Below are 12,156 nucleotides of genomic sequence, written 5' to 3'. Positions count from 1 at the left end.
AGCTTATTTGGCCGTTATCTTTTCATTGAAAATGAATGGAGCTGTCTTCACCCTCCTTAAAACCTTTCAAAATTGAGAAAAACATTTTACATTTTGTACTGGTTCTGCCTTTTTTTAAACTCCTTTTTAAACTCATAGCTTCAGCTTCTATTTGGATTATTTGTTTTGTACTAATTTTATATGCTTATTTTAGCTGCTTTCTACTAATTTTAACTGTTTTCTTTAATTTTAGCTACTTTTTAGCTAATTTGAGATTCTTTCAGCTAGTCACTGTTTTGTGATAATTTTAGCTTCTTACGTTTTAATTCAGCAAATTTTCTTTCTGTCTCTGTGCTAATTATTTCAGCTCCTTTTCAAAACCTAAAAATGTTTAGGCTAGTTTAAACTTTTTTAGCTATTTGGCAAAAATCTTTCAGCATTAAGCATTCACAGCWTTTCTGCAGGAAATGCAAATTTTCTAGTTTTTTTCCCTTTAAACCTCAGGTCAGTGAATGCACTATAGCTTAGCTGCTAGCAACAATGGTGTGGTTCTGTAACCCTGTACTGCAGGGTTATTCAACTGGTGGCCTGCGGGCCACATCCAGCCTGCAGGTGACTTCCATCTGGCCCGACAATGAAAACAAAAGTGGATTTGCATTTACGTTTTTACATAATTTAACATAAAATAGATAAAATCATACTTGTTCTGTTACATGCTGCAGTGTTTGACCTACCGTTAATGTCCATCCCCCACTGCAGGCCTCGGAACAACTCAGTTAAATAGCCCTGCTGTACTGTTTCAAAGAAAATGTAAAAGGCTTTTATTGTAAAAATTTCAGTCATATTTTTGTAATTCAGCTCAAAATGATCAAAAATATTTATATATTATTTTTTTTATTTCTTAGAGGTAAATTGGTATCATTTAAACCAGCCTGCAGTTCTGATGCGTTTTTAATTCTAATGCTGGATGTTTATTTTAATGTGCGATTRCATTTTTCTATGATGCTCCAACACTTACGGTTGTAGCAACAAGAATTAATTTATTTTTTGCTGACGGTGTTAGGCGCTCTCTGTGGGAGAAAACTGGACTGGAATACATTTTCAGAGCGAGATAAAAAAAAGAAAGCACCTTTCCATGCCACATGTTTCTGTGTAGCCTGTGAAGGGCTTAACGTTTCCGTGTGTGGAAAGTTTATTAAAGCTTGCAGAGTTGCAACACTTGASTGGGCCCATCTGCTGCCTGAGATCAGGGATGAATGCGTATGTAAGAGGATTCCTCCATTCATGTCTGCTTGTTGGCAGCTTCTCGAATCCAGGCAAAGTTTCTCTCTCTCTTCTTTGCAGCAGATGTACAGTAAAGTATCTGTCTGTAGGACTGTTTCAACACTTTATGAGAAACTTTTAAGGAGTACCCCTCCAAAGTTTATCTGTCAGTTCGATCTCCCCACCGTCTGAATGAGGAGGTGAGTGTCAGCATCACGAAGGCAGCAGCTGCTCAGAACATCTGGTGGCGCGCATTCACGGAGCGCAGCGGTAAATGCGAAGAGAGCGACCCATCAGCGCCGACGACGTGTCACCCCMCTCAGGCAGGAAAGCAGAGCAGCATAGACTGACAGGCGTTTTAGCACCGCGGCGGTGCTCCAGAAGACAGGCAGGAAGTTCACCGCGGAAAATGGCGAGAGCCTCTCCTGGCAGAGGCAGACTCGCGGGGGGAAGTCGGGCGATTTCACGCAAAGTTTGAGAACGGGTGACGAAAATGGGTGAAACCAGGTCGCTCTCTGGTTTTCAAATCGTTTTTGTGTGTTTGGAATGGACCGGACGAGCGGAGAGGAAACAGCCGAGAAAAAAGAAGTGTGACCGAAGAGGCTGCAGACAGAGAAGAGGCTTACCTCCTGCATTTCAGATATGTTGTCCTGAGGTGTTTGTCTTTAACATCTGCCTAAGGAGCCATGGGGGGATCTCGTGGACCGCTTTGTGTGGGGAAATGACAACGGTGCTTTTTAACGCACTTTGTACCCAGCAGGAGGCAGCATCAATCAGGGCTTCCTCAAACATTCACTTTGAGATTGTTTTCTATTTTTTCTTTGTGTGTTTGCTCAGTCTTTTATATCTGCCTGTGCTTTTTTCTCAGGTGTGTTTGCACTTCTCCAAGCGTACGCCTTCCTGCAGTACCTGAAGGACAGACTCACCCGACAGGAGTTTCAGACGCTCTTTTTCCTCGGGATCTCTCTGGCTGCCTGTGTCGTGTTCCTCACCGTCATCTATCTCACATACACAGGTCTGCATCCCCACACGTTGGAAAAAACTAGCGTGCAGGAATGTTTTAAACTGAAAAGTGTTCAGATCTATCTAATTCTTCATTTAAGCGAGTTAAGCATCTAAAAAGTGGATTTTTTATCTTTAATTAAGAAATCTTTAATTGTGCAATTTGTAACAAACATACAAAGCCTTATTGATGGAGAACTCATTGTCTAATTTATAACCATATATTGTTGTCTCTATTGTGTGTTAAAGCTACATCTGTCAGATATTTTTGCTCAAGTCGATGTCCCTTTAGGCTCTCAAAGSTTCAGTCTTAACGTCAACACATTCGGTAAAACCTTTTGTTTTGTGTCTTTGAACGTGCCAATCAAACGAAACAAAAGTGTGGCAAAGTAGGTCAAGATGCAGCTGAGTGTTCGTTATTATGATCACTACTAATTTAAATGAAATGATGAGGATAGATGCTTTTATTTACTGTTAGTTTCATCAGTAAATGATCTATTTTTACCAGCTGATACTAAAACATTTTAACTGCGATTCCTTGACACTTTTAAATCTTCCTTTTTCACATTTAAATCCTTCATTTGGGGTTTATATAAAGTGGAACTGCAAGGCTTTTGGTGTGAATTCCTCCTTATTGTAACTCCACAATCCCTTCTTTCACCGCTTTTCTGAGGTGTCTCAGATCAAGTCGTTTTGATGCTGTCTCTTTAAAGAGTAACTTACCCAAAAATTAACTTTTTTAGCTGATAAACTGTCTAGAATGTGTCTAAAATGTTATATAGTACTGTTTCTGTGCTAATTTTGATGTTTTTGTGCGTATTTGTTCAAATCTGTAATATTTGGTTTAAAAACGTCTTTTTGCTGCTCATTTGGGTAGAGCAGTGGTACTGCAGGCTAATTTGCATATTGGTTAATGGCTCTCCTCTGTGACGTGTCTTCTCCACGGTTTCGTCACAGCGGCTGTGTTCTGGTATAAAAGCCTCTCTCTAAGACACGCCCCTGCAGCAGTCAGAGGGTGGAACAGTTAGCAAGCTTAGCATGATCGTCTGTTGACCTTCAGCCTCGGGTGGGGAGAGCTGACTGCTGCGCTGCTCTCACCACACACACACACACACACAGTGGGAGGGGAGGAGGGGAAAGAAAGGCAGCGGGGCAGCTTCAGCCCGAACCCACTCTTTAAATCCAAATGATGCGTTTCACATCCCACCTTTGGGAAGAACCTTGTCCCGTCACAAGCTGAATTAGAATTGCTCCGAATTAATCTGTATTAAATGTGTTAATTTGAAAATTAATTTCACTAAAAGTAAACTGAATTTAAAGTTTTGAATCCGAATTAATTTGCTTTGAAACTGAATTTTGTTGTATTGAAAATTTGGTTTGACCACTTCCACTTTCAGTTCTATAATTTAATTTCAATTCCAAAATTCATTTATGTTTCTGTCACACATCCTGGCTTCCCACAGATCCTTAGTCTTAAAAGGCATTAAATTCATCAATACGAAAATAAAGCCTTAATTAGCCTTAAAATGTCTCAAATCAATCTTTCAGAGGTCTTAAAAATGCTAACACGTAAGTAGGATGTAAGTAGTTTCTTAAATATTACAATAATTGAAACATTTATTTATTTATTTATTAAAATAAATAACTGAATGTCTTTTATTAATATTTCAAACGGCATTAAAAAGTCTTAAGTTGAACTTGCTGTAGGAACCATAAGCAAGCCACAGAGTAATCAGATAGATTTAAGTTCTTATTGCTCCTTATTTATGCAAATGATGACCAACAGAACAGAAACCAGTTTAAGTTGAATCTAATAAACTAGTTTATAATTTGTTACACTCAGAAGTAAAACAGTTCCATTTTAATTTATTTTGCAGCTTGTTTGTAGGAAATATTGTACAATTTTTTATTTTTTTTGCTGAAACACTGAGGTGTGTCTAGATTTTTTTTATTTTTTTTATTTTTGTGCAGTATTTTCATATAAATGCAAATCTGGGATTTCATCCATTTTGGATCTTGCTTTTCTTTTTTAGCCAAACCTTGCAGAGTATTATCCACTAAGCCCTGATGGGCTGACCTGCAGGCCTACCCTGTGGGCCGCTAATCAGCATGTTGTGTGTGGCAGAAAATGGATCTTGGAAAGCTCATGATAAACAAATAGAAGCAGATTTGAATTTCTGGTTTGGAGGTCTCATGAGTTTTGGATGATCGTGTTCCAAGTGCTTTTTTTAAAATTAATTTATTTTAACAATAATAAACTAAATAAATAATAAACACGTGTGTTTTTGCACGTGCAGCCGGCTGCTTAAACTTCGTCCCCTGTTGATGTCCCCTCTTTAATATTTTCAGCCCGGTTGTGGTCACGTTGCACAGCTTAACGTTTCAAACCAGTTGTCTTCTCTCAGATCACTGATTTTTATTCCTCTTGCTGACGTTCAGATTTAACTGGGCAGAAACAGATCTGAAGCTCTTCTCTGTCGTCTCGGTGCCTTTTTCTCCTTGCGCCTAGCTTCAGATGTATATAAAAAACAAACTGACGTCCTCTCAGATGTTATATGCATGGATTTTCTTTTGCGTAGCGAGCAGTATAATGTTCAGCTCTAGATTATGTAAACACGCTGCGTGCTGGACTTTTCTCCGTGCTGCAATGCAAAGATGGTTAAGTCTTAGATCCACACCATCATGGAGCGATGACTCATGTGGACGCAGGAGTTCAGTCACTTGGAGATACTGGCTTGGTGTGGTGAACGCTGCCATCTGAGTCGAGCAGCAGGACTCGGTGACTGTTGAGTGCTTTGCCAGTTTTTGCACACATCTCACTCCAATCTGTCAGACTTTCATCTCTGAGCAGCACAGCAACCGGGTATTTTTCCTCACTGTCTTTTTATCACAGAGCCAAGTATTGATTGGTTAAATCAGTACCATCCGACAAATCACCTCTCGTATCTTCATTCCTCTGCTGCGGATTTTTTCCAAGTAATTTTCTTGTCTGCTGTGGTTTAGTTTTGTAGCATTTTATTTAGAAGTCTCTTAATCCCATTCAAAGCACCTGACTTAAAGAAGAGCTTTGTGTTGGTGCGCATCAGCCAGTGCAGAATATAGGAAGGAGACTTTACTTTGTTGTCTGAGCGTGTGTTTGAATGGGTCTGCAGACCCCCAGGATACAGAGCTGAAATGTATTCCAGATCAAAGCTGAACCAGAAGAAGACATTTGTAAACGCCCCGTGCAGTCTCATTTGCAGCTTAAATGGTTTCACTTACATTTATAAACAAGTCAATTCCCCCCTAATTAGGCAGCATCAATAAAATAAATTTTCAGCGTTTATACGTTCTCTGCTCAGGGTTTGCTAGATCTTTTTAAACCGAAATTGTCAGAAACAGCTKTTTTTGTGCACTCAGCCACTACATTACAATTAATAGCTCTTTAATTTTTGGGTTTGTTTTCGTAAGTAGTTTATTTGAACCCAACAAAGGGAGTTATGTCAAAAATACAACTTTAATGATTGCATTAGTGTTTGTTTTTTGTGAATTTAAATCGAATTGATCAAAAAGACACATTCAGTAGGGTCCTATAAAGTCAGTATTATTTGTTTCCCTGATTGTCCATATTGAAAAWGTGTGTAATTATAATGTAAATGAAAACTAATTTGACAAATAGCCACAGAAAAAAAATGCCTGTTATTTCACTTTCACTAATATAACAAATAGCTGTGGTTCAGTAGAACATTTAATTCTTTCTGCAAGGTGTTTRAAACAGTAATTTAGAAAAAAAAACATTCCTTGCATGTAAAACAGAATCTGRCATTAATAAAGTTATCCTGTAAAATAAAAATGTTTTAGAATTGAACTTAACATTAAATATGTCATAACATAAAACCTACAAACAGCAACAATTTATGCACACTTGCCTATTGAATAAGACCTTTAGTGCTTTATCAAAAAAACGGACAAAGCTGTTTCATTTTTTCAGTGTGCATTGCCAATGCAATGCACACTATTGTGATTCATTTCCCATCCAAGTCATCTCAACTTTGCCWTGCTTCTCCTCCTGCATACTTTGTCCTAGAGCTGCCATTGTAATTTATATCTGTAAAGCCCCTGTGCCAAATGATTGCTWTGCCTTTTGGTACCTGTACAACTTGTAGTTTTGGAAATATTAATGTTTAAACTTTATTCCAAYTTCATATAATGGGAGTCAATGGGGCCCTTGTAATGGTCCAATACTACCCCCAGCTGTACTCAACTTGGTACTGCACCATAGTTTTTTATATTTAATCTCAATAGTTCAGTGTTTACAATACTAATATGATTGTATTTTGATGTTTTACTATAATACTGGCTTAATACTGCTCTATTGTTTTAATATTATGCATTTTTGTGTCAATAATTGTATTGGCAATGTGGCCTCTTTCTGCACACATACAAACCAACCCCTGCCACCACATTTTGCCACAGCTCCATTGATCTAACGGTCTTTGTCATGGACTTTTATGTGGGAGATCAGGGTTCAAAACCCAGCTAATGCAACTTTAACAAAAAATATCTTCCAACTTCATATTGTCACTCAATTACCTTAATTACAAACACCTGCTGATGTGACAGGCACAAGCTGGTTTAGAAAACATATTTGAACTTGGTCAAGGTTCATTYTGCAAGTCCAATGCTGCAGGCAAAGCCATGCTGCAATGACATGCTACAATGCACACTTGTTTTTACATCGTAAAAACCCATGTCTAGTTCTAAATGTGTTTCTGATTCCGCACACACGACAACAAAATCTTGGATAAACTCGCGCCTCACTTCTAAGTGTTGAGTTTGCAGCGTGTTTCTCAGCTCCTGCTCTGTCTGTGATGTGACCCAGACAGGAAGTGGTCTTCACAGCGTCCAGCCCATCGTGCTGACAAAACTTACAGAAAATTCTTCTCCAGATAAATATAGAACCTCTGGGGTTTTGTTCTGTGCTAAACTTTACCGTAAACTTCATGTTTTTGAAGGACGTTGCTGTTTTAGCGAGTCTGTTTGCTGCGGGTTGTGGCTTTTTTTTTTTTAGTTTTTCTGTGGAGGGGAGTTCAGGGAGCACACTCTGTGTGCCTGTTGTCAGGTAACGGCAGGTACTGGGAGCGGCATCGGCCAAAATACCTCTGAAACTCGGCCGAATAAGTGAATTCCACGAGATTCCACGTTTTATACTGGATTCCATTTTGTTTGGTCAATTTCCTGATTTCGTCCACATTTTCTGCATCGCGGAAATCATAGAGCCCTACTCTTCAGTGTTGTATAAAGTATCTCAAAGTGATACTTGAGTAAAAGTACAAGTATCTTATCATAAAAATACTTTGGTAAAAGTTAGTCTTCTAAAAATATTACTTGAGTTTAAGTCTTAAAGTGTTTGATATTTTTTGTACTTAAGTATCAAAAGTAAATTTCTGACACAAAATCTACTTAAGTATTGAAAAGTAAAAGTACTGAGTAAAAGAAAGCAGTTAGCTTTTCCAAAATGACATTTATTGCGAGGTGGCTTCTCAAAAAAAATTTTTTTTCTAACGGCGTGCAGCGGTATTGGGTTATGTACAAGCTTATAGGGTGTCAGAATTTTATATATTTATACTTCTTATCCAACCACAATTAAATTCACTCTATCCAGGAGTAGGGTTGGGCAATATTGGCAAAAAAATTAATCACGATTAATTGTGGTATTTAGCCGATAACGATTAATTTGACGATTAATGCCCTGGAGTCCCTGCACACCCGTCCTGGTCACATGACAAATTTAGTGGGAAAGATTTGCTCTTCGTAAAAATCTTTTCCAAATTGTGTAAAAATTACAGACTTCAGGCTATACATCAAATTCTGAATTGTTTATATAAATAAATTACAGAACTTTTTTTTAATGTTCTTCATATTTGAAGCAGAGAGGAGCACCGAGCGGACTCTGTCTGGTGGCATTAATCGTATTAATCGTCAAATGCCAAAAAATAATCGATTACTGTTTTTCTGACGATTAATTGTACACGATACGATTATGCCCAACCCTATCCAGGAGACACAATTTATCAGGATAGTATTTTTTTAAGTAATAACTTGGAATAAAATAGGAGTAACGACTTTCTACTTCCTACCTTTTTAAAAAAATGTAGTGAGTAGAAAGTACAGATAATTGTGTAAAAATATAATGAGTAAAGGTAAAAAGTGTGCTGAAAAATAATTACTCACGTAAAGTACAGATGACCAAAATTTCTACTTAAGTACAGTAACGAAGTAATTGAACTTAGTTACTTTACAACTCTGCATAAAGGCATAGTTTGGTATAAAAATGACCACACATGGATGGGGGCGAGGTGTGAATCACCTCATTTGGATTTAAAGAGACAGCCTCAAAATGAGTTGAACTGAGACAAACCTCAAAAAAGGGGGGTGAAAGAGGGGCTTGTGGAGTTACAATCAGGACGAACTCCGATCAAATCATTGCAGTTCCACTTTATATAGACCGAATTAAATGGTTTAAATGTGAATAATAAGGATTTAAAAGCAGGATGTGTTTTCTTTTAAGGTATAACTCCACAGTAAGACAAACTTTCCTCACGCCTACAAACAATCCCTGTGCGCTTTGTCTTTTACATGAAACACATTAAAGCAGCAGCTTTTTTATTATTGATCCTCCCCTCTGCCTGCAGGGTACATCGCTCCGTGGAGTGGTCGTTTCTACTCTCTTTGGGACACCGGGTAAGTTCTGCTGACCTTCACATCTCCTCTGTCGATGGAACACGTGTTCGATCGAGTGCGTTTTCTCCGAGATGGATGTAAACCCGCTCTGCAACATCTCAGGAGGGAACGCGTTCCAGACCGTGTTGAACCGTGCGAGAGGGGGCGCACTGCGTCCCTCCAGATGCTCTGCAACGGTTGTGWAGTTAGAGCTGATCAATCCCGCACAGCAAAGCAGCCGGGGTTGCTGATCTAAGCAGGAAGGGATTTTTTTGTTTGTTTGTGGGGGGAGTTTTTGGCCTCTCATTTGAAGGCTTCCTGTAAATACAAACACTCGACTTATAAAACTGACTTATAACGCTGTTGTTAAAGCTGCTAATCATTTTAAAAGGAACCAACAAATCAAACTGTTTGTTAAAGGTTTTGCCATAAATATGAAGGGAAACAAACTGATCCTTGTTTTATTTTTATTTTTGCTTCTCGTAATTCTAGTTAATCAGGAAGATCTGTTGTGTTAATTGTGTCGACATTCCCAGAGCGTGCCTGAATTACAAACCCGTCTCTTTTCCTCCTCCCTGTCTCTCCGCAGCTACGCCAAGATCCACATCCCCATCATCGCGTCGGTGTCGGAGCACCAGCCCACCACGTGGGTGTCCTTCTTCTTTGATCTGCACATCCTGGTCTGCACCTTCCCAGCAGGCCTTTGGTTTTGCATCAAGAACATCAATGACGAACGTGTTTTCGGTACAAGATGCTAAAATATTTACCCAGTTACAGCGTGAAGCTTTAGTTTCCTCTGTGGCACAGAGCTGAAAGCTGACGTCTTCTGATTGACAGCGTGGAAATAATCTAATATTATGATATTTCTTTTCTTTAGATGACCTATTTGTTGATTTCCTGTTTGATTTTATATCTCCACAGCTACTGAACAGTTTTTAAATATCCTGCTCAGATATACATGGATCAGAGAGAAAGAAGCCTCCTGACATTTATGTTTTAATGATCCTTAAAAATGTCAGTTTGAGTGACAGAACAGTTCAGATTTAATTACTTTAAGGATGAAAGTGGAAAATTATTGACCAGTCCTTAACCTTTTCTCTAACAGGTAGATTTGATACTTCTGTGGCATTTTAGGGGTTTTCGTGGCTGCGGACATTTAGAATAGTTGCTAAATAAACACCATAAAAARCTAGCATCTGGAGCATCAGGGTAGCAAACCTTATGTTATAACTTCAGCTAATATTTACATGCATATTTATTTCAGGGTTCAGTAAAGAAAAATGRGGAAACAAAGCTTTACTGCAGCATGTTATAAGAATCTACGGTAACCCTGCTGGGACAAATGGCACCGAGCTGCTGGCTCTCTGAAAGTGGAAACACAGATTTAAAAGGAACAAAACTGATATTTGACTTTTGAGAATGGATTTGTAATCTTCTAGGGCTGCGTATTGGCATCTGGTGATATGATACAAATCATGCCATGATATATTGTGATACTGTAAGCAAGGCCATATGTTGCCATATATTATGTTTCAGATGTATTTTATTTGTTTAATATTTATTATTTCAAATGTGCTATTACATGGTTTGATAATATATTTGTGGCAGTTTTTTAATATTAATGTATTGTAAAAATATGGTCAACCATCACACTAACAATAGCCTATATTTATGACTATTGGCTGGCTGGCTGCTGCCAACTAGTGGTCGGAGGCTAAACTACAACACAAAAATGAACGGATTAAAAGTTTAAATTTTAAACCTTAATTAAAAATCAATACATGGCTTTAGAGAATCGATAAAGTATTGGGACATGAAATATTGCAATATTTCAGTGCATCGAAATTTTCTTAGAGCCCTAGAATCTTCCATGTTTGCTGATATCATACATGTAAAACTAAATTATAGCCCCCACTTGTAGAATAGGATATGCATCCATGTGTGTTTTAACTACAAGGCATTCCAAAAAGCACAAAAAACAACTTTWGGTTCAATTTTCAGGTACGTGACTTTAAATACAATATATTTACAATATATATCCAAAGTTTGAAGTCCTTTAATAACCTTAACCAACAGCTTTATTGAGTTAATTTGATAAAAAAAAGAAGCTGTTATTGGAGAATTAAATGAAAAAATTTCTTTGTAAATGGTTTTAATTACCTGCAGTCAACTGGAGYCAAAAGAAAAAGATTAAAAGCATTCGACCTGCAGCTGAAGCTCTTATTAGTGTTGTACCACATAAATACTTTAAACTGCTTCCAGCTACGGCAGTTTGAACAAAACGTGACACGCTTGTGATTTTTGAATTTTAATCTTATCTTTTGTAATGGAACACACGGTGAGAAACCTTCAGCTCTACAAGAACTTGAAGTCTTGCAGAGTTTCGTGAGCTCACCTGACAAAACAGGAACAAGTTTGTCCTCGGGAGGAAACAGTTTTTTATTTTTCTCAAAACTGACAGCTACCTTTTTATAGTTAAGCCGATTTAGCACGAGCGCACCGTCTGTCACTTTCTCAGGCACGTCTGACGCGTGAGCAACATTAATAAAGACATGATCAATGTGTGAGTGACCGAACGCTGTCATTTTAACAGCTTCAAGGTATTAATGCTCCGCATAATAAATGTTTTCCAAATGTGGAAACTCCCAACGTTTATGGTGACAGTTTTATTCTAAAGACGGCAAATTTCTACTAAATATTCCACGTTTCGCTCGTACCAACAGGTGTCACAGTTTAAATATYTGTGATTGAATGTTTTGTACTGAAAATGTGCCAAACGTTAGCTTTTATGTTTGACTTTTTTAAAGTCGACAATAAAAGGAGAATTCTACATGAACCGTCTTTGTCTGTCCAAGGTTTAGAAGAGCTCCAGCTGGTGATCAGAGAACAACTTAAAAGWTTTGTTCTTTTTAAAGGTGATTAATGAAATGACTTTTCCAGAGATCAGTCAGTTTAGCTGCGATGTGGCCTTTTTTTAAAAAAAAAAAAAAAAAGCTGATTCTGCTGCGATAATCTTTGATCAGCTTGTATAAAAACAGTTTCCTGGTTTTACACGAGCCTTTTGTCTCACGATACAGCCTCAGTAAATCAGTGTTTCTTCTTTCTGCAGAGCTGTTCAGCTTTTAAACAGCCACAAATAAAGATCGACTGAACTCTTTCACAAACTTTTTTTTTTTTTTTTTTTTTTTTTTTTTTTTTTTTTTTTTTTTT

General features: G+C 37.8%; 1 protein-coding gene across 1 annotated transcript in view; it reads left to right on the top strand.

Annotated features, from left to right (window-relative positions):
* LOC106520850 (dolichyl-diphosphooligosaccharide--protein glycosyltransferase subunit STT3B) overlaps positions 1-12,156 on the top strand; it is a 110,000-nt gene that overhangs the window by 80,800 nt on the left and 17,044 nt on the right. Inside the window, exons 7-9 of the mRNA XM_014013112.1 lie at positions 2,111-2,257; positions 8,919-8,967; positions 9,536-9,690. Coding sequence (XP_013868566.1) covers positions 2,111-2,257; positions 8,919-8,967; positions 9,536-9,690 — 351 coding nt within the window. The remainder of the gene's footprint in view (positions 1-2,110; positions 2,258-8,918; positions 8,968-9,535; positions 9,691-12,156) is intronic.

Source organism: Austrofundulus limnaeus, unplaced genomic scaffold (genome assembly GCF_001266775.1).
Source record: "Austrofundulus limnaeus strain Quisiro unplaced genomic scaffold, Austrofundulus_limnaeus-1.0 Scaffold98, whole genome shotgun sequence".
NCBI classification, from domain to species: domain Eukaryota; kingdom Metazoa; phylum Chordata; class Actinopteri; order Cyprinodontiformes; family Rivulidae; genus Austrofundulus; species Austrofundulus limnaeus.
This window is presented reverse-complemented; position numbering and strand designations above follow the sequence as displayed.